The 23086-nt window shown below is 38.2% G+C and overlaps 2 protein-coding genes across 2 annotated transcripts in view; one reads left to right on the top strand and one right to left on the bottom strand.

Moving 5' to 3' along the window:
* The window catches only part of ART3 (ADP-ribosyltransferase 3 (inactive)), a 124313-nt gene that overhangs the window by 88407 nt on the left and 12820 nt on the right, over positions 1-23086 (bottom strand). The window lies entirely within an intron of this gene.
* Positions 19118-21642, top strand: CXCL10 (C-X-C motif chemokine ligand 10). The gene is made up of 4 exons (XM_058547282.1): positions 19118-19219; positions 19753-19879; positions 20104-20193; positions 20634-21642. Exons 1-4 carry the CDS (start codon positions 19159-19161, stop codon positions 20668-20670), a joined length of 315 nt encoding a protein of 104 aa, XP_058403265.1. The 5' UTR covers positions 19118-19158; the 3' UTR covers positions 20671-21642.

Below are 23086 nucleotides of genomic sequence, written 5' to 3'. Positions count from 1 at the left end.
ATTTGGACTTGAGCCCAGTTCTATACTGAGGTCTCTTGTCCCGTACTGCAACAGGTGTTCCTGAACAAAATCTGTTTTTACCATTTTAACTATTGTTTAGATTTGGTTTTCTCTGACACTTTCTAAAACACAAATGTGATATTCCTCTCCTTGTAAAATCTTTCAATACCTTCTCATTGTCTTCAGAATAAAGTCCACATCGCTTAGTCTATCTCACTGAATGCTAATTCTCACCTCCTGAAACTCTCTACTCCTGTCATATTCAATTATTTGCCATTTCCATGTTATTTTCTGAAATGCCCTTCTCCTTTACCCACTTGTCCAATACCTACTCATCCTTCAAGACTCTGTTCGAGTTACCTGCCATAATCCTTTCCTGAGGCATCCCACACATATATACACTTTAGAATGGATCACTCTCCCCTACTTCCCCCCTATAACACATCATTCTTCTTATCCACTTATGATGTCTTCCTCTCCTGGGAGATCCCAAGACTCCTTTCAGCAATCATGGGATCTCTTTGATGGTCTCTGAGCTTCCTTGGTTGGTTGTCAGCCAGTGGTTATCTTACAATACTTGCTTTTTCAGGACTGAGAGTATGTCATATTTACTTGTACTCCTGTAGGACCCATGGCACAGTACCTTGGCGGATGCTCAATATTTGCTAGTAAAATAGGACTCTTGGTGCCTAGAGCACCAGAGACCAAAGGGCTTTCACCAGAATCTGCATAAAGGGGTCTTCTAGTTTATAGTAAGGGATCTTCACATTTCTATAGCTGGCATGTGTTGTACTGAATAACGCTCTTAGAACACTCATAGGTGCTTCAAATACTTGTGGTTTTCTAATTTATAGTAGTGATAGATTTGTGAATCATTTATATTTTTTCATAAATTTCTTTTGTCATTACTGTTTTGTTTTTTGTTTATTTTGCACTAAAGGTTCTAATACATATAATCACTGAATATCATACATGTGCTTTGTGGTCATAGTCTTAAGTGTTCACTGTGTAACAACTATGAAAGGGTTGAATGAGCATAGATTATACTATACTATACTATATTATATTATAAAGCAGCAGTTCTCAAAGTGTGACGCTCCCTGCCTCCACCCCCTAGGGGTCCCTGAGATACTTTCAGGAAGTCCATAAAGTCAAAACTATTTTCATAATAATATTAGGATGTTATTTTAAAAAGGCTGAGGGCAAACACTTAAATCAGTTAATCTACATCTTTGTATATACCTTGATAATTACAAATAATAATTAGGGATTACATATAAAATCTGTCATTGTATTTCTGTTTACAAACCAAAAGCAAATATAAGAGTCATTCTTAGAAGATACATAATACAACAATAATCATGAGGTAATCTATATCAATACTTCTAGATTGTATCATCAAAATCTGAGAAGGAAGTTCTGGGAGGAAGTGGGAAAGAAGGAATGGGAGGTAACAGGAGGAGAAATGAGAGGAATTCAAGACATCTGACTTGGATAATGCTAATCATTTGTACTCAGTTTTTTTTTTCTTATTGAGATAACATTGGTTTATAATGTCATATAAATTTTAGGTGTACATCATTATATTTCCACTTCTGTACAGACTACATCATGTTCACCATCCAAAGTCTAGTTGCCATCCATCACCACACACGTGTCCCCTTACCCCTTTCACTCTCTCCCCACCCACTTCCTCTCTAGTAACCACCAATCTATTCTCTGTATCTAGTGTTTACCCTTGGCCTTTTTTATACTCTGGCTTACCTATTTTGATCACTCACTGCACCATCAACCATTTCTTGGTCACTTGGAATTTATCTTCAAGCATTTTTTTCAGCAGAGACAAATAAGAAAAACCTTGTCCAGGAGAACTGCATACCGCAGAAAATTTTTGAAACTTTGCCTATCAGAGAATATACTTGTTTTCACACGTGAAAAACCACCTGACTAGGTATAAAATCCTTGAATCACAGCCTTTTTTGAAGAAAACTCTATAGATATTGCTTTGGTATAGCTAGCAAAGAGTGGCACAGATCTGAATGATTTTATCTTTCTTCTTTTGGCATTATCTATTTGTCCCTCTCTGAACAAATGTTGTTGTAATAAGAAGAAAATTAATAAAAACAACTTTTAAAAAAGATATTATGGGGGCTTGCCCGGTGGTGTAGTGGTTAAGTTTGCACAGTCCACTTCGGCGGCCCAGGGTTTGTGGGTTTGGATCCTGGTCACAGACCTACACACTGCTCATCAAGCCATGCTGTGGTGCCATCCTACATACAAAATAGAGGAAGACTGCCACAGCTGTTAGCTCAGGGACAATCTTGCTCAAGCAAAAAGAAGAAGACCGGCAACAGATGTTAGCTCTGGGCCAATCTTCCTCACCATAAAAAAAAGATGTCTCTTTTCTATTCTCATTCTCTCATGAGTTTCCCAAAGGCTACATGGCATGTAATATTGCAACAAGTTAAAATTCAGTAGATGAGAGAGTCTAGCTATCTTCTAGTAAGCCAGACATTGAAGACATTAAAGAAATTTGCAAAAATGTAAAACAATGCTACTCTTTTCACTAAATTATTTTTGTTTTAGAAAATATGGTTATTTTTAATTAAAATGTTATTTTTGTTAATATGTAACGGGCTTATCACTAGCTTCCAGTAACATCCTTTCCTTACCCTGCCTCTTTCTGAAAGATAACAGCTTCCCACTGGATGCTCTCAACATCCTTTACTGGTTCCTTTAATCTTCTTCACACCTCTGTAAGTAGAACCTTCATTAAATTCTTTTCAAAATTCTAGCTGAGTGTATCCTCTGCTTCTTTCCAGGTCCCTGCCTGATACACACTCATCTTGATTGCGGTCAGGCACAAGCAAGAGAACCTGCTTCCTCCTGAGGGACAACTGATGCTACTAATTTAAGATGACCAGGTGCCCTGATTTGTTGATTGATGTCATAGATTTTGTCAATAGAGGCTGATGACAAAAGCAGAGTGATTGAGGCTCTGGAGTTAGACTGCCTGAATGAGAATCTTGTGACAGAATGCCATTTTAGCTTGTTATAAAACAGGTACACCTTACAGAGTGGTTGTTAAGATTAAATTTGATAAATTAAAAAAAAAAAAAAAAGCACAGCCTAGCACAAAAGAAAGCATGCAGTATTAATTTTAATACATTATTTTCAATAAAATAAATTTTAACACTATGCAGTTTACGCAGACAGTTAATATGGAAACCAGGCAGCCTTCAAACACTTTATAGTAAGAACCATGCAAAACTTGAGACCTCCTGTGTTGGGATTTGTCAATACATCTTAATCCACAGTCTTCCTGCCCTACTGGTGCCATGAAGAAAGAGAAACAGACAAGAGACAGATAGAAGAGAGTGAAAGAAAGAAAGAAAAAGAGAGACATGTCATCATCATGGCAGCGGGAGAGGAACCCTTTGTATTTCCCCTTCAATCTACAGCAAGTAAAACATTCATAACTCAACAAAGGCTACAAAGCCCAACACACCAGGATGCTGAAGAGATCCACACATCAGTATATATGAAGGTGGGAGGACTGGAGCACACAGAGGAGGCGTTTTAAACAGGGGAACAGCAGAGACAATGCCCAGGACTCTGGACCAATAGCCGCGGCAGCTGAGCCAGCTGCCCTAAGCCTCAGAGAACCCGGTGGGCAGCAGCAGAGGTGTACATGCAACTCCAGCCAGTCAGCCACGGTAGCACCTGCAGCCATGGGGAGCAGAGCAGCAATGGAAGTAAAGCTCCATGATCCTGGGCCCCTGGCCGCAGCTCAGAGCCTGGTGGCAGCAGTGGAGGCATGCACAGGACTCTTGACATCCCAAGTGTAGCTGCACCTGCAACCACAAACCAACAGGCAACAGCAAGAGGCAGTGCCCCATGAACCCACCTCCTTCTCCATCCTCCCCTCCCCCTGCCATGGTGGCAGAGCTTCTGACCCAGGTAATCCCAGTGCAGCAGATGCATCAGCCATCCCTGTACGCCCTGTGGTGAAGCCAGCAACCACAGCAACACTGGCAACAGGAGGGCATCAGTGACCCCCAGAGGTGCAGGTGGCAATGACAAAAGTACTGGCAATACCCCAAAGAGAGGTGATGAAGGGTGGAATGTTCAGATCCTCAAATATAGCCAGAGGCAGTTCGGGTAAGAGAAACCAAAAACTTGCACCGTAGTGCCACCTCCTGAAAAACAAAAGAAAGACCTCTAATCCCCAACTGGTTGAAAAGTTTGAATCAAACTCTAAATAAGAAAAGTGTTTGCTCTGACAAATGCACAGAGGAATAACTCAGCAAGCACCACAAAAAGCCACAGTAACATGGAATCACAAAAAAGAAAATAACAACTCTCCAGAAACTAAAGTCATAGAAGATTATGATCTAACTGATAAGGAATTCAAAAGAGCCGTCATGAACTCAATGAGCTACGAGAAAACTCAGACAGGCAGTTCAATGAGCTCAGGAATATAATCAATGAACAGAGGAATACTTTATCAAAGAGACAAAACTCTAAAAAAAGAACCAAACAGAAATTCTGGAGCTGAAGAATTCAATAAATGAGATGAAGAAAGCATTAGAAATAAAGCAGACCACGTGGAAGAGAGAATTAGTGAGCTTGAAGATAGAAATCTAGAAATGATGCAGGTAGGAGAGGAGAGAGTACTAAGATTTTTTAAAAATGTAGAAATTCTAGGGGCCAGCCCGGTGGTGCAAGTGGTTAAGTGCGCGCGCTCTGCTGCGGCGGCCCGGGGTTCGCTGGTTCGGATCCCGGGCGCGCACCGACGCACTGCTTGGCAAGCCATGCTGTGGCGGCGTCCCATATAAAGTGGAGGAAGATAGGCACAGATGTTAGCCCAGGGCTGTCTTCCTCAGCAAAAAAAGAGGAGGATTGGCGGATGTTAGCACAGGGCTGATCTCCTCACAAAAGAAAAAAAAAAAAAAAAATGTAGAAATTCTACAAGAATTATATGATTCCATTAGAGAAAGCAACATAAGGATAATGGGTACCCCAGAAGAAGGAGAAAAAGAAGGTAGCAGAGAGCTCATTTAAAAATATAATAGCTGAGAACTTCCCAAACATGTGGAAGGAAGTGGATACACAAATCCATGAAGCTAACAGAACACCCAATTATCTCAACATAAAAAGACCTTCTCCAGGACACACAATAACAAAATCGTCAAAAGTCAATGACAATGAAAGAATATTAAGGCAGCCAGGGGAAAAAAAACAACCTACAAGGAAACCCTCCATTAGGCTATCAGCAGAATTCTCAACATACGCTCTACAAGCCAAGAGAGAGTGGAATGATATATTCAAAATATAGAAAGATAAAAATTGTCAGCCAAAAATACTCTATCCAGCAGTTACCTTTCAAATATGAAGGAGAAATAAAAGTTGTCCCAGACAAGCAAAAGCTGATGGAGTTCATCACCATTAGACTTGCCTTACAAGAAATGTTGAAAGGAGCTCTCCTATCTGAAATGAAAAGGCAAAGGTATACAAAGCTTTGAGCAAGATGATAAAGAGAAAGAATCAGAAAATTGCAACTCTGTATCAGAATAAGTTAGTAAACAATTATAACATAAATAATAGATAATAAAATATAATAATATTAACTAGTAATATAATATAAAGAAAGGAAGCATTAAAAATAACTATAATCACTTCAATTTGGTAACAAACTTACAATACAAAAAGGGATAATTGGTGACAATAAAAACATAGAAGGGGATGAGGAAAAGGACAGAACTTGCATAGGCAAATGAAGATAAAATGCTATCACCAGAAAAAGGACTATCTTACCTATGAGACCTTTTATACAGACCTCATGGTAACCAGAAAACAAAAATTGAGAGCAGAGTCACAAAACATAAAAAAAGACGAATGTAAGAAACATATCACAGGGGCCAGCCCCGTGGCTTAGCCGCTAGGTGCATGCGCTCCGCTGCTGGCGGCCCAGGTTCAGATCCCGGGCGCGCACCGACGCACCGCTTCTCCGGCCATGCTGAGGCCAAGTCCCACATACAGCAACTAGAAGGATGTGCAACTATGACATACAACTATCTACCAGGGCTTTGGGGGAAAAAAATAAATAAATAAAATTAAAAAAAAAAAAGAAACATATCACAGAAAACCACTAAACTGAAATGGCAGACACAAACACAAGGAAAAGGAAATAATGGAAATATAGAGCAACCAAAAAACAAAAGATAAAATGGCAGTATTAAGTCTTCATATATCAACAATCACCCTAAACATAAAATAAAATGGATTTGATTGGACCAAATTCACCAATCAAAAGACACGGCGTGGCTGGAAGGATTAAAAAACAAGACCCAATCCAGGAGACCCATCTCAACTCCAAGAACAGACATAGGCTCAAAGTAAAGGGATGGAAGATGATAATCCAAGCAAATGGCAGCCAAAAGAAAGCAGGTATAGCCATACTTATATCAGACAAAATAAACTTCAAGTCTATTCTATGGATTAACAATTCAATGACCTTTCCTTAACAGTAGGCTCAGTATGATTTAAACTCACCAATCGCTCTGTTAAGCCAAAATATTGCTACAATTTAATAGAGATTCTTAAAAACTTCCCAATATTTAAGATACAAAATGCAGAAAAGTAGTGGCCTATTTATGCCACATTTCTTTGGCTCTTTTCCAAAGGAGGAACCAGGGATCTAAAACTATTTCCCTGAAATGAAGACTTCATGGTAAATTTATTTTTTTTGGACCTCAGGTATATAGATTTAGATTAATCAACATTTTAGTTGATGATACATACACTGCCATCTCTGATCCATGCACGCATATATTTATATGTTTGTAATATAATGAAGACCCATGAACTCACCACTCAAATCAAGAACTACAACGTTAACAGTAACAAAATATAGCTGGGTGTTCCTTCCCTATCCCATTCCCTTGCCTCCTCCAACCCCAAGGTAATCACTATCCTGAATTCGTGTTTATTATTCCCTTGCTTTTGTTAAAAACTGTGGTAAAATACACATAACATTTTACTATCTTAACCATTTTTAAGTGTACAGTTCAGTGGCATTAAGTACATTCACACTGTTGTGCAACCATTACTCCCTTGCTTTTCAAAAAGTTTTATTTAGGGGCGGCCCCATGGCTCAGCGGTTAGGTGCGCGCGCTCTGCTACTAGCGGCCCGAGTTCGGATTCCGGGCGAGCACCGACGCACTGCTTCTCTGGCCATGCTGAGGCCGCGTCCCACATACAGCAACTAGAAGGATGTGCAACTATGACACACAACTATCTACTGGGCCTTTGGGGAAAAAAAAAGGAGGAGGATTGGCAATAGATGTTAGCTCAGAGCCGGTCTTCCTCAGCAAAAAGAGGAGGATTAGCATGGATGTTAGCTCAGGGCTGATCTTCCTCACCAAAAAAAAAAAAAAAGGTTTTATTTATATACACACACCTAAACAAAATATTATTTAACTTTAGTTTTGCTGAACTTTATCAAAAGGGTAATCATTCTGAATTTAATCTCAACATTATTTTACTTGACATTATTTTAGAAAAATTCACCTACATTTTCTGCAAACAGGTCTTGTTTGTCTTTTGTTAGTGTTATTCCTAAGTATTTTAGGTTTTTAAGTATTTCTTGTTGCTACTATAAATTACTTCTTTTAAATTACTTCTTTTAAAATAACATTTTAAATTATTTGTTACTGACGTCGAAAGGGTAACACATTGATTTTCTAGCCATCCACTTTGATAAATTCTGTCTTTTTTCTAAAACTTGGCAAATTCTTTTGGGTTTTCAAGGCAATCTTCTCTGCAAAATTTTATTTCTTCCTATCTAATTCTTAAGGTTTTAATTTCTTTTTTTGTTTTATTTTTCAGGCTAGGACCTACAGTACAATGAAAAGAAGTGAAAAATGGCCATCCATGTCTTGTTTTGTAAATTCACAGTGTACTTTTATTTATCATACGTAAGACAGGTTACCTAAATAGGCCCTTTCCTAAGAGTAAATGCTGCATGATTCCAACCCTCCATTCTACCAGGAGACTTGTGCCTATGGTTAGTGAATGCTATAGACTAACAGATACATCTGACCACACGAATAACTGCATCCTCCAGAGAGAAAATACTATTTGTTGCACCTAGGAGATAAGCTGAAACTTGAAATGTTGGTGGATGAAAAATTCATTTAGACTTGTTACAATACCTTTTTCATCTCCTGTCATCTTTAGAACAACCTGAAAGGTGGATGGGTTAGGTACTATAATGCGCATTTGAAGATAAGAAAATTGAAGCATAGACAGACCTAACAATTTGTCCAAAATCACAGAGCTAGTGAGAGACCAAACAGATATACTGTATCTCTAGATTCCCAGCCCATCTCATCATCCCATCAAGCGTGAGGAAAGCAAAATGTTGCATGGTTTAAAATGCATCCGAACAGAAGCTATTCCCAGCTCTCCCAAGCATAATGACTGTAAGGGTCTACCACCCACTTTGCCCTTCACTCAGGCTGGTAGTGAATGATGGGTAATTCAAAAGTGTGTAAGGGAATCTTGTGGGAGCTCAGCCAAAACTATGAAAGGGTGGGGCCGGCCCCATGGCTTAGCAGTTAAGTGCGAGAGCTCCGCTCTGGCAGCCCAGGTTCGGATCCGATCCCAGGTGCTCACCAATGCACCGCTTCTCCGGCCATGCTGAGGCCGCGTCCCATATACAGCAACTAGAAGGATGTGCAACTATGACATACAACTATCTATTGGGGCTTTGGGGAAAAAAAGGAGGAGGATTGGCAATAGATGTTAGCTCAGAGCCGGTCTTCCTCAGCAAAAAGAGGAGGATTAGCATGGATGTTAGCTCAGGGCTGATCTTCCTCACACACACACACAAAAAAACTATGAAAGGGAAAGCTTTGCCCTCCTCTCCCATACTTTCCAAGGAGTACATCAGTTGAAGGGATTCCCAGTCTACAGAAATCAGTGAACAACTCTAGCTCATGTTTTAGGAAATTTCTTCTAAGCACATTAGTTTCTCGGAAAGCATTTTTTTCTGGGTCTGTATCAAGTCTGTCAGGCCACACTATTTGTTTTGGCCTGATGCCATAATTATGAAAGGGAAAGCTTTGCCCCCCTCTCCCATACTTTCCAAGGAGTACATCAGTTGAAGGGATTCCCAGTCTACAGAAATCAGTGAACAACTCTAGCTCATGTTTTAGGAAATTTCTTCTAAGCACATTAGTTTCTCGGAAAGCATTTTTTTCTGGGTCTGTATCAAGTCTGTCAGGCCACACTGTTTGTTTTGGCCTGATGCCATAATTAGACGCTTCAAGACAAACCAACAGCATTTGAAACTGAAACCAAAGATGGGACATTTCCTTAACTCTTGTTTTCTTCCAAAAGTAGACTCAGATCAGTGAATTCTAAGAAAGTGAATATATCAAAAGCCTTGAAAAAGTGGAGAGAAATATAAATTTTAAAAGTATTATAATTTAGATTTTTATTCAAATGATTCATGTAGGGTTGGCTGTGGATATAACAAGTAATAAGTGGCTTACTACTGTTTCTAAAAGTTTGATTTTTTTCTGAATTCTTCTCCACATTAATCACACTTGCAAGGTTTCTTCCCTGAGCAGATCCCCATTCATAACAAAAAGAGAAGGGTCCTTTGTTTTGATTCTATGCTCACCAGACAACATTCTGATTAGTAATTCAACTTCCCAGGTACTCTGATACTGGGAAAAGGGTGACTTGGATACCAGACCCAACCATCCTAGTCATGGAGAGGTCTTCATTATAAATGAATAAATTGTCTTTTAATTTGCATCTTTGTCTCTTGTAGATTTGGTTAGCAGAATTAACTCTCTGAGAACATATTTACTTGGGATGATTAGAAAAAACGGGAGTTTCTGGACCTGTAAAACTGAGGACCAGATCTTACAGAATCCTAACAAGGCACTACCATCCCTATGAGACTCTATCAACCTGTCTGACTGGTTGGCTGGCATCCCTCTATACCATTTTTTGTGACACTTCTCTAATTACATATGCTTTCCCTTCCTGGCCATTTGTCTAAGTACAGTTCACACTTTAAGGTTCATCTGAGCACTCTTGGTCTTAATGAGTATACTCTCTTACAAATCTCCATGTTATTTATTGTCTATAACACTCCATTTGGCACTGATAATATAGTTTCTTTTATTGATATTTATTGTTTCATATTTGTTGGTCTTTCCAATTAAAATGCAAATCCATCAAGGACAGACATTGGATCTTTTCCCTCCTAGGATCCCCTGAAATTAGCTTGGTTCTCTATACCAAGTACAAAGACAAAAATGAGAATGAGTACAATTCTCCTCATTCCTCTTCTTCCAACACCATCCGTGGCCATATACATAATATGCACTAAAGAGATTTGCATTCCTTCATTCATTCAATGCATAATTACAGAGAATCTCCAATTAAAAATTAAGAAGCTTTTAAGGGCATCATGCTTGGAATGAAGATTCTGGCCTATAGCTAGCTAAGAACACCTGTACGTGTATGCATCGCTTAACAATGGGGATATGTTCTGAGAAATGTGTCATTAGGCGATTCTGTCATTGTGCAAACATCACAGAATGTACTTACACAAACCTATATGGTATAGCCTACTACACACTTAGACTATATGGTACTAATCTTTATGGGACCACTGTTGTATATGCGGTCCATCATTGACCAAAACATTGCTATGCAGTACATGACTGTATTGATTCTACACACCTGAATCTATGCTAACTTCTAGGGAAATTACAGTCTTCTTAAGTTAAACTTGGTTCCTAAAGCTAGAGAAAACTATAATACCCATGTCCCAATTTGGAAATCTGATGAGTCAACTGAAATTCTTTTTGAAGATGTACAATTCTTATTTATGCTGTTCCTTAAAGTCTGGAAAAATTCATTCATCTACCCATCCATCAATCCAATATCTACTGAGTACTTTCCATATGCTAGATGATATTCTAGTTGCTGGGGATGCAACTGTGAATAAGACTGATAAGGTCCCTGTTCTTATGGGCCTTACATTCTAGTGTGGGAAAACAGACATCAAGTGAATAAAAAATAAACTAACCAAATATCAGACACTGAGAAATACCATGTAGAGAATTAAAATAAGGTCATGGCTGCTTTAGACTATATGTTAAGAGAAGGTACTATTGAGCTAAAATCCAAATGTCCAGAAGGAACCACCTACACAAAGAACACAGGGAAAAGCATTCCAGATTTAAAAAAAAAAAACAGCTAGTGTAAAGGCCACTGTGACTGTGTGACTGGAGTGTAGTAGTTGAGAGGGAACAACAGGAGATGAGGTTGGAGAGATAGGTAGCAGCCAGATCACAGAGGACTTAGTAAAACAGGTTAGTTACAAAATTGGATTTAATTCTAAGTGTAATTGGAAGTTGTAGGAGGGTCTTAAGCAGAGGAGGGACGAGGATGACTTATGTTTAAAAAATATCACTCTGTTCTACTAATGAAAGAGAAATGAAAGCATAGGCCCAGAAAAAGATTTATACAAAAATGTTCATAGCAGCTTTATACATAATAACTAAAATCTGGAAACAGTCCAAATGTCCATCAACAAGAGAATGGCTCAACCAACTGGTATATTTGTGTAATAAGAATGTATGCAGCAATAAAGAGGAACAAATTACTGATTCATAAACACACAGATGAATCTAAATAACATTATACTGAGCAAAAGAAGCCTTACACAAAAGAGTACATACTGAAATGTTTCCATTTATAAGAATAGGCAAAACTAATCTACAATGAAAAAAATTGGAACAATAGTTGTGTCAGGAGTAGAGGAGATGGGGTGAAGATTGACTGGCAAGTGGCATGAAAAACCTTTCTGGAGTGGTGGTAATGTTCTATAACTTGACATGGGTTTGGATTATACAAGTGTATGTATTTGTGAAATTCATCTAATGGTAAACTTAAGATCTAAAAATTTCAATATAAGTAAATTTTACCTCAAAAAAAAAAAAGGAACCATCAAAAATAATTCTATACAAAGCACTTACGGAATAGTAGAGTAAGGATCTCTAAAAATCTGCTCCTCTGTAAATGCAAAAGGAATACTGGAAAAAATTGTCAAAACCAACTTTTTCAGAACTCTGAAAATTAGCCAAAGGTATGCAGCAATCCAGAGAATATCTAAGAAACAGCTGAATCTCAGTAAGAAGAGAAAACTGGCATTTTTCCTTGTCCCACAATGTCCATTCCTCTCTCCCCTGCTCTACTATAGCCTTGAAAAATAACAGCCTCACAACTATATAGCTCTGAAAAGCTGCCTAGAAGCCAGTGGAGGGGCAGAATGGGTTTGAAGCTCCTCAAAAGCCCCACCCCCCGATGATTATCTCTACTGACAATTGTTTGAAAGCTTCCTTAGAATCTCACAGGGCTTGTCTTTATTTGACCTGATTCTGAGCTCACTAGGTGCAAACAGCCCTATCCCTAGGATTTATGCTGAAAACAATCAGTGGCAATTGTTTAACAATTGTTAACTATGGAGGTGGCCATACCAATTGGGTCTAATAAGAGGCTAAAAAGTGTAAAGGAAAAATTGTAAAATGAGATGTCTATAGGGGGCTTTGAAAAGCTCCACCATATTTCTAAGAATCTAGAAGGCTACATGTATGTGCAGGGTTGTGTGCATACTCAGAAAAGACCCGAGAAGGCCCTAATCTCTCACCTCAAGCTGACCTTGAGGTTCTGCACAAACAGGAAGTAAAGGCTAAGGCACAGTTGTAAACTGCTTGCTAGAGCATGGAAGGCGCACCACAACACATACACAGAGCCCTTCAGTAAAGGTTGGGAAACTTATTGGTTTAAGCCCAGAACTTCCTCATTGGACTTACTAGACAAAGACTTTAAATCAGCTATTATAAATATGTCCAAAGCACTAAAGAAAACCATGTCTAAAGAATTAAAAGAAAGTATGAGAACAACATCTCACCAAATAGAGAATATCAAAAAAAAGAAATTATAAAAAATAACCTCTGGCTTTGAGAAGTATAATAACCAAAATGAAAAATCCACTAGAGGGATTCAGCAGCAGATTTAAACTGGCAAAAGAAAGAATCAGCTGAAGACAAGTTAATTGAAATTACTCATTCCAAGGAACAGAAAAAGAAATAAAGAAAAATGAACAGAGCCTCAGAGATGTATGGAACATCATCGAGAGTACCAAGATATGTATAATGGGAAGAGAGAGAAGTAGAGAGAAAGGGGCAGATATTCCTTCTGCCCCTTGATGAAAAACATTAATCTGCACATTTAAGGCACTCAACAAACTCCAGAGATCCACACCTAGACATATCATAGTCAAACTGTCAAATGACAAAGAGAGAACCTTGAAAGCAGCAAGATAAAAGTGACTCATCAAGTACAAGGGAGACTCAATAAGACTAGAACAACTAAGTTCTCATCAGAAACTATGTAAGCCAGAAGGCAATGGAGTGACATATTCAAAGTACTAAAAGAAAAATACTGTCCCCAAGAATTCTATGTCCTGAAAAATGATCCTTCAAAATGAAGGAGATGATTTTTGCACAACTCTGTGAATATATTAAAAACCACTGAACTGTATACTTTAAATTGGTGAATTATATGGTATGTAAATTATATCTCAATAAAGCTGTTAACGTTAGAAAAAATGAAGGAGAAATCAAAACATTACAGATAAAAAAAAACTCACTGAAAGAATTTGTCACTAGCAGACCTGCTTTACAAGAAATACTAAAGGAAGTCCTTCAGACTTAAATGAAAGAATACTAGACAGTAACTCAAATCCACAAGAAGCCAAGAGCATCAGTAAAGAGAACGACATAGGTAAATATAAAGATGGTATAATTGTATCTTCTCTGATTTAAAACACAACTGTAAAAAGTAATAATTGTAAAACTGTACTGATTAACTTATAATGTATAAAGATTTAACTTGTATGACAGCACAAATGAGGGGGAGGAAACAGAGCTATATCTGAGAAAAGTCTTTTTATACTATTGAAATTAAATTGGTATTAAACCAAACTACATTGTTTTAAGATAAGTTAATTATAATCCCTAGGGAAACCCTAAGAAAATAACCCCAAAAGTATGTAGTAAAAGAAATGACAAAGATTCCAGTCATATGAAATGTCCAGAATAGGCACATCCATAAAGAGAGAAAGTAAATTAGTGGTTACCTATGCCTGGGAAGGGTGGGGAGGTTGGAGGGTGATGGCTAAGAGATGTGGAGTTTCTTTTTACGGTGATGAAAATGTTTTAAAATTGATTTTGGTGATGGTTACACAACTCTTTGAATATATTAAAAATCACTGAACTGTATGCATAAATGGGTTAACTGTATATATGTAAATTAAGTCTCAATAAAGCTGTTTAAAAAAAAAGGAATTAAAATGATATACTAGGAAATATCTATTTAACATAAAAGGTGGCAGTAAAGGGGTAACAGAGAAGCAAAAAAGACAAGACATCTAGAAAACAAATAGCAAAGTGGCAAATATAAGTCCTGCCTTATTATTAATTATATTAAATGTAAATGGACTAAACACTCCAATCAAAAGCCAGAAGAAAACATGAAAACATGATCCAACTGTACACTTTTTACAAGAGACATAATTTAGATTTAAAGACACAAATAGGTTAAAAGTTAAAGAATAGAAAGATACATCATGCTAACAGTAACCAAAAGAGAGCTGGAGTAGCTACATTAATAGACCAGATAAAAATTGTTAGCAGAGACAAAGGACATTTTATAATGATTCAGCAAGACACAACAGTTAAAAATAAGAATATCAGGGGGCCTGCCCAGTGGCGCAAGCGGTTAAGTTAAGTGCGCGTGCTCCGCTGCGGCGGCCCAGGGTTCACCAGTTCGGATCCCAGGCGCACACTGATGCAGTGCTTGGCAGGCCATGCTGTGGCGGCGTCCTACATAAAGTGGAAAAAGACGGGCACAGATGTCAGCCCAGGGCCAGTCTTCCTCAGCAAAAAAAAAAAAGAGGAGGATTGGCAGATGTTAGCACAGGGCTGATCTCCACACACACACACACACACACACAGACACACACACACACACACAAAATAAGAATATCAGAAAAATTTTGGAAGGGATCTATATTTCTGATAAAAGAAGAGTTTAGTAGGCTGATGAATAAAACCTAGGAGTTGTCTAGTTGCAGAAATAACAAGATGCTGAATGATAAGATCTATTTGTGATATTTTAAAAATTGCAATAAAATCCATCTCGTAAAATAAATACAAATTTACATATTTTCACACAATTAGAATACAAATTTCAGAATTTAGGAAGAAACAAATGTCTTTTTCCCCCAGTCACAAAAATTCCAGGACACACAATACTTGATATACTCTAAAACGAATCCAACTGAACATGGTCTGTTTTAAGCAAGAAAACTACCTTTTAAAAAAATACTGTAAGGGAATAAATGTGTATCTATGTGATTGTTTACTGGCTAACATACCTGTATATCTGTATACATATGTGTATAACATATATATACCACAGCATTTTTCATTTTACTATGAAATTCAGTGTAAGATAGATCCATCTTAAACTTTTTCTAGGTGTTTAATTACTGAGGCACCAAAATAACCTCAAAAGATGGCTTCAGCCAATTAAGACAGATAGAATGGAAATCAGAAATACAAATCCAGAACAATATTCTTGGAGAGGCAGCATAACAAAAGTTGCTGAGAACATGGACTCTAGAGCTTGAGTTACTGGGTTAAATGAGTCACTATCTAAGGATTAAATGAGTCAATATTCATAAAGCACTTCAAACAATGCCTGGCACATAATTAACACTAAGTAATGTTTAATAAAAAATCAATTAAATGAATAAGAAATATTTTCTTATTAATAACAGATATTCAGTCCACTTTGCAGGTATCTGCCTCAACTCTCTTCACTTTAATATATAGACAGCATCTTAGTTGAGAACTTAGATACTAACAAAAGTAAAATTATCACCATGTATCTTTTTTATTGTTTAACGTTGAACTGTTCAGAGCCTCTTCCATCCATGAAGTCAGAGATTTCCCTGAAAATTTTTGACATTTTTACTCACAATCCAATTTTTATTCTGCACAAACAGCTATGGGAGGGCCCCTCCATGTCACTGTCTCTCATAGGCCTTTCCCTCCTCAGAAGAAAGCCTCTCTGCTGGGTGAAAGTCTTATGGGTTCTATCAGTCTCTGCCTCATTTCCTTTCCTTTTGTCTTTCCAGTTTCCCACAGCTAAGTTCACTGACTTACCCACTTGAAAGCTCAGCTCTATTCCAATCCCTGGAACAGCCCCACCTAGTATTTGGCACTCCAGCAATTCCTGCTTGTCCCCAGCACCAACTCACTCACTGTTCTGATGACAGTTCCTGCATTTGAGGTTCCAAGTCATATGTGCCCACTTTGCAGATATAGGCTTTGATCTTGGCCTCTACGCCAAGTTTTGGGCCAGTACCTGCCAGGTACACTTGCCTAATCCTAGGATGGAAGCCCTGCCTTCCCCTGGCCTATCCCTACATTGTTGCAGCCTAGCTAACTGCGAAAAGACCTCCCAGATGTTTCCCTTGGTTCCAAGTATCATCATCTGCACCAGATTTCCCACTGCAGGGTGATGCCTGCATTTGGAACAGTATTTCATCTCGGATTCTCTGTTGCCAGCCTGCATTTGGAACAGTATTTCATCTCGGATTCTCTGTTGCCAATCACTTGCAAAGAACACAACCAGATTATTATATCCCTTGGCTACTGCTGAACTTCCACTGTCAGGCCCAACATGTGTTACACTATATGGGTGTCACCTGCTTCCTACTGATGATATCTGCTGTGAATAATCAGCCAAGTACTACCAAATGCTAAGATAAAAAAAACAGGTTTTGCCCCTATTTGTCATCCAGTTGAAACTGTGCTAATTTCAGTTATTACTGTTACCCGTTCAATCGCTAACACTTTTTTTCCTTTGCTTTGCATTTGACAGTCTCTTACAGCTGTACCCATCTTAAATCAACCTATTTCCAGCCTGTTCTCTCAAGGTCTCTCTCTACTCATGCCCCTCTTTTATATTTATTTCCTCAAAAAACATCCTTTGTTTTCCTCTGTTTTTTGCAATAACCATACCATAGCTATGAATCTTTCTCTCACTCCAGCCTATGTTATCTTATGATATTTTCATTCAGGGACTGACTGCGATACATAAAATTTGTTTACTAACACACAAGATATCAGATACCCAAATGAGTAGTGTTTTCCCCAGAAATAGTTACGTTAGAGGCTATTCACTTATTCTAATGTTATGAATGACCAAAGCATTTCTGGAATTCTTTGAAACCTGTCAGTTCCATATCTCTGACCTTGTCCAAGAAGACCAAACCTATTACTGTACAGCATTTGATCAAAGGGCTATGCCCAGAAAATTATTTCCAAAAATTAGATTTATCTACAAAGGATGAAAAATTGGTATTACCGAGGAATTTTTAAAAATTATTTAGCCTCTGAAAATAATTACAGAAGTTTAAAATAAATGTTGAGAAAAAGCATCATAGCGTGATACTGTGATTTATAAGAAATATGTATTTGGTCATTCAGATAACCAAAATATATTTCTCATACATATGTGGGTCTTCGTCCATAGTTCCCACCTACAGCTCCCAGAACTCTTGGAATTTTCTAAGTGTTGCGAGTGATAAAGGTGTTTTGTTTCTGTTAATGAAGGTGACTTTTGGACACTACCGAAGGGTGGGAGCTGGTTGCCAGGAGAACCAGCCATGTGATCAGAGGATTGAAACTTTCAGTCCCATCCCCTGATTTCCAGGAAGGGGAGGGGAGCTTAAGGTGAAGTCAATTGCCAACGGCTTAGTCAAACATGACTACATAATGAAGCCTCCATAAAAACCCAAAAGGATAGCTCCTTGCCCTCTTTTTTAGAGAGCTTCCAGTTGGGGAACCAGAACGTTTCCATGTGCCACCATGCTGGGCTCCAGGCTCTTCAAGGACAGAAGCTCCTTTGTTCCAGACCTCATCCTATGTATCTCTTCATCTGGCTGTTGATTTGTATCCTTTAATATCCTTCGTAATAAATCAGGAATCTAGTGAGTAAACAGGTTTTCTTGAGTTCTCGATTCTAGCAAATTAATTGAACTCAAGGAGGGGGTCATGGGAACCTCTAATCAATTACAGCCAATCAGTCAGAAGTAGAGGTAACAACCTGGACTTGAGACTGGTATCTTAAGTGGAGGGTCATCTTGTGGGACTGAGCCTTCTACCCGTGGAATCTGATTCTGTCTCTGGGTAGATGGTGTCACAAATGAGTTGAATTCTCGGACACCCTGTTGGCATCGGATAACCGCTTGTTGGTGTGGAGAAGCCTCCACATACCTACGCTGGAATTGGGTCCTGGAACCCTTTGCAGTTAGACTAAATGGATGGCAGTCCTTGTTGGACTTAACACAACTATCTAACCTCTAAGATTATTCTCCCATACATAAAATGAAGAAAACTTTCCTATCTTTTTACAGGGCTACTATAGGGATAAAATGAGAAAGTATATGACATCTCTGAAACCCATAAAGTGAATAAATGTAAGATATTCCTATTCATGCCTTACTGCTGCAAATTAAAATGGATTCAAAACACAGTATTAAGCTACACTCATTTTAAAATTGTATTTAGGACCTTGACTTGAGGATTAAGTTGACATTTTTGTTTTGCAGGAGGTGAAAGATGAGCATTAAAGTTCCATTTAAAAAAATTACTTTTATATGCAATAAAGTTCTCTTTTTCTAGAAACAGTTCCATGTTTTGGAAAGTGAAACCTAACTCACTCACTGAAGAAAAGGGGGTGGAGGGAAATTCCATAACTCAGAAGCCACAATAAAATAAAGAATACCTTCGATTCTGCAACGTGGGACTTCCCCGAGGAACAGACACAGCAGGTTTTGCTGAGTCAACTGAAATGTTATCCAATCAAAGTTAAGAGAGGGAAAGTGCCTTTGCAAATAAATACTGCATTCTAGCCTCACGTTTTCTGAGACACTGCTCAACTGCTTAGACATTCTGAGCCTACTGCAGAGGAACCTCCAGTCGCAGCACCATGAACCAAAGTGCTGTTCTTATTTTCTGCCTTATCTTTCTGACTCTGAGTGGAACTCAAGGTAAGGAACATCAAAGATATTTAATTTGTAAGGTCAGAAGTAGGACTGGGTATAAATTCTATGAATACAGAAATCGTGTATTTGCAAAAGTTTCGTAGCCTACCTATAAATGAAAGGTAAATGAGCAGAAATTCCCTCTGGCCACAGAGTTTATAGTCAGAGAAGCAAGTGGAGTAAAACAAAGAGGAGGAGAAGGGTGGGAGCAGAAGAGGAAGGGAAAGAGGGAGGACAGACAGAGAAAATGTGAGGGAATGAGGAGAGGATGACACAGATACCTTCTTAGTTAACTCAGCTTAGTTAACCATATGAACTGTGCTCAAGGGTATGATCTTAAAATCAAAACGTTTCCATTTTTTCAAATAATCAACTAATTATTCAGAGCTGCATTATAATGGGATCACTCCTTCTCAGATTAAGTGACTATGTGATGACATGGGGATGCAGGTTCTGCTAAGTACTACCCAATCCACATTAAATGCCTAAAATGAAAACTGCATTAACCTCTCTTGCTGTACCTGTCTCTTTTCCCACAGGAATACCTCTGTCTAGAACTACACGCTGTGCCTGCATTAAGATTAGTGATCGACCTGTTCATCGAAGATCCTTAGAAAAAATTGAAATGATTCCTGCAAGTCAATCTTGTCCACGTGTTGAGATCATGTGAGTAAAATCCCATCTGATCACCTCCCTGGTTGTAATCATATATTAAATATGTGATGATGACCACAAATTGGTAAAGAGTTTGTGATGATTCTAAGACTTCTATATAGCAAAGAGAAACATCTAGGGTGAAACTTAAATGTATGACTTAAAAACTGTATATTCCATCTGTTTTATTGGTACAACATTGTTTTAAATATTTCCATTCCTATTTACTTCTACAGTGCCACAATGAAAAAGAATGGGGAGAAAAGATGTCTGAATCCAGAGTCCCAGACCATCCAGAATTTACTGAAAGCAATTAGCAAGCAAAGGTAGGTCTGCTGTTGCTTGCAGAAGAACTGCTCTAAGAAACGTCAATCTTGGGAAGTTAGAAATATTTGCATCAGGCTTGCCTGTGAGATCCTTGGCTTAAAAGTGTGTTACCACCATGCATCCTCTACTGAGGTGCCATCTTGTGTGGTATCAAAAGTTACCCTGGCTTACCTGTCTAGAAGTGTCAATAGGTCATTTCAACATTGAGGTAGAGCTATAACTATCCAAGCAAAGCTGCCAAATTTCCCCCCCAGCCTTTCCTTGCCTTAAAAGAGCAGCTCCTATAATCCACAATGATTGTGTAGCACCAGGAAAGCTAACCATACACTTCACCTGAGGACTTGGAGTTGCCTGTGAACTCAGTATGTTCCAAGTAGAACCCAGACTGAAGCCAGAGTTGAGAGTATCACACTTTTACACCCCCTTTCTCTTCTTACAGGTCTAAAAGATCTCATCAAACACGGAGAGAAGCATAATCGCTGTACAACTGATACGATGGACCAAAGAGAGGCTGCCTCTGCCATCATTTCCCTACATACAGTACATGTCAAGCCCTAATTGTCCCCGGATTGCAGTTCTCCTAAAAGATGACCAACCAGTCACCTCACTAGCTGCAACTACTCCTGCAGGGAGGTGGATGGTTCATCATCCTGAGCTGTTCAGTAGTAACTATGCCTTGGCACTATACTATAAGCTATGCTCAGGTGCTACATTCTTAGTAAATGTGCCAAGTCCTAGCCCTGCTACTGACACTTTACTCACCTTGCCTATCTTTTAAAGGTTATCAAGGGATCTTTCCACCTCTGGGCTTATCAGAGGTTTTAGAATCTCAAATAACTAAAAGGTATGCAATCAAAGTGATAATACAATCTGTTTCTTTCTTCCCCTCCACAAAGCCCCAGTACACAGTTGTATATTCTAGTTGTACGTCCTTCTAGTTCTATGTAAGCCACCACCACAACATGGCTACTGACAGATGAGTGGTGTGGCTCCACACCCGGCAACCAAACCTGGGCCACTGAAGTGGAGCATGCTGAACTTCAACCACTAGGCCATCAGGGCTGGCTCACGAGCTGCTTTTTTAAGAAAGATTTTTACCCCATGGACTTCTACTGCCATCTTCCCAAGGAGCCCATATTCTTCTGGTGGTTATATATACAAAATTCCAAAAACATAGAAACAGCTGGAAATGTATGTGAAAACAGTATTATTTAATGAAAGACTATACAAAATAGAATTCTTAGATGTATATATTTCTTACATTGTTTTCAGTGTTTATGGAATAACTTGTGTGATTAAGTACTACACATGAATGAGCAATGGGAGAAATTTTAAAATCTAGATACATGCTCTGCATGTTATGTAAGACAAAATACGCTGGATGTTTTTCAGAATAAAAATAATACGCTCTCCTGGAAATATTAAGAAAGATTATTTAACTGCTAAGAGACCAAAAAAGTAATAAAGTAATTATAACTAAGATGAAGTGTCTGATGGGTCATCTGATTGGAACATTTCTTTCATAAGAAGCTTAAATTGGAGAATCCATAGCCTGAAAAAGAAGATGAGATGTGTAGAGGAAAAACGAGTTTAAGAATTACCATATTCCTTCCAAACGTAGTCTCCTTAAAGGCCCATCATACAAGATTCCTTCAGGACCAATGTGGCATAACAGAGCTTGGCCTGAGCTTCAGACCCTTACAGCTAACTTTCTATGAGACATCTCCACCTGGATATCCTACAGGTTCATCAAACTCCAAAATAAATTAATTCTTCTCTTCCCCAGATCTATTTCTCCTCCTCTATTCCATGTCCTAACTTAATAGCACCATCAGCCACTCAGTTCTCCAAACCAGAAACTTGGGAGTAATTCTATACTCCTTCATCTCCCTCACCTCCCATATCCAATTAGTCACTAAAAAGATATCTGCAATGCATTTAGTTGGCAAATTATTAGTATCTAGGATATATATATATATATATATAGAAATACTATGACTAAAAAAATGAAAAGACAGGCAACTAGTTGAAAAATGGGAAGCAGAAGTGAATAGGAATTCCACAGAAGAAAAAAGTACAAGCCCTTAACATATGAAAAGATGTTCAACCTCATTAGTAATCAGGGATATGTACATTCAAATCATTATGGGATACCATTTCACAACACCAGACTGGCAAAAAGTTTTAAGTTGGATAATACCAAGTATCAGGAAGGATGCAGAGCAAGGAGGAACGCCCTTCCACTGCTGGTGAAAGAGAAAACAGCTATGACTACATTAGAAAACAGTTTGGTATTATCTTATAAAATTTAACATGTGCACACTCTATGTCCTAGTAATTCTACTACTATGTATATACCATAGATAAATTCTTGCATAGGACATATATGAGAGAAAGTTCCAGCAGCGTTGTTTAAAACAGCAGAACTCTAGACAGAATCCAAATGTCCATAAATAGAGTGGGTAAGCAAATTAGGGTATGTTAACTCAATGGAATATTACACAGCAGTGGAAATAAACGAAGCACAACTATACACATCAACATGGATGAATCTCAAAAATAATCTTGCACAAAAGAAGCATGTCACAGAAAAGTACACGCAGCATGATTCCGTTTACTATAAAGTTTTAAAACACGCAAACTTAACATTGTATTTAAGAGTAAAGACATATATGATGGAAAAAAAACAAAGGAATGATTTCCATAAAATTCAGGATGGTGATTACTTCAGGAGGGGAGAAGGGAATGCAATCAGGGAGAGGCACACAGGGGCTTCTGGACCATGGTAAAGTTCTATTTTTGAGCTAGGTAGTGGGTACATAAAAATTTATTCTTTAATCTGTACCTACACATTTTAATTTTTTTGAACACATACTTTATTTTACATTAAAC

This window comes from Diceros bicornis, chromosome 8, assembly GCF_020826845.1.
Source record: "Diceros bicornis minor isolate mBicDic1 chromosome 8, mDicBic1.mat.cur, whole genome shotgun sequence".
Taxonomy (NCBI): domain Eukaryota; kingdom Metazoa; phylum Chordata; class Mammalia; order Perissodactyla; family Rhinocerotidae; genus Diceros; species Diceros bicornis.
This window is presented reverse-complemented; position numbering and strand designations above follow the sequence as displayed.

Excerpts from the sequence above, each read along its gene's own strand:
- CXCL10 (XM_058547282.1), top strand. The coding sequence starts at position 19,159 with ATGAACCAAAGTGCTGTTCTTATTTTCTGCCTTATCTTTCTGACTCTG. Across the intron at positions 19,220-19,752 it reads GACTCTGAGTGGAACTCAAG|GAATACCTCTGTCTAGAACT; the intron begins GTAAGGAACATC and ends CTTTTCCCACAG. Across the intron at positions 19,880-20,103 it reads TGTCCACGTGTTGAGATCAT|TGCCACAATGAAAAAGAATG; the intron begins GTGAGTAAAATC and ends TTACTTCTACAG.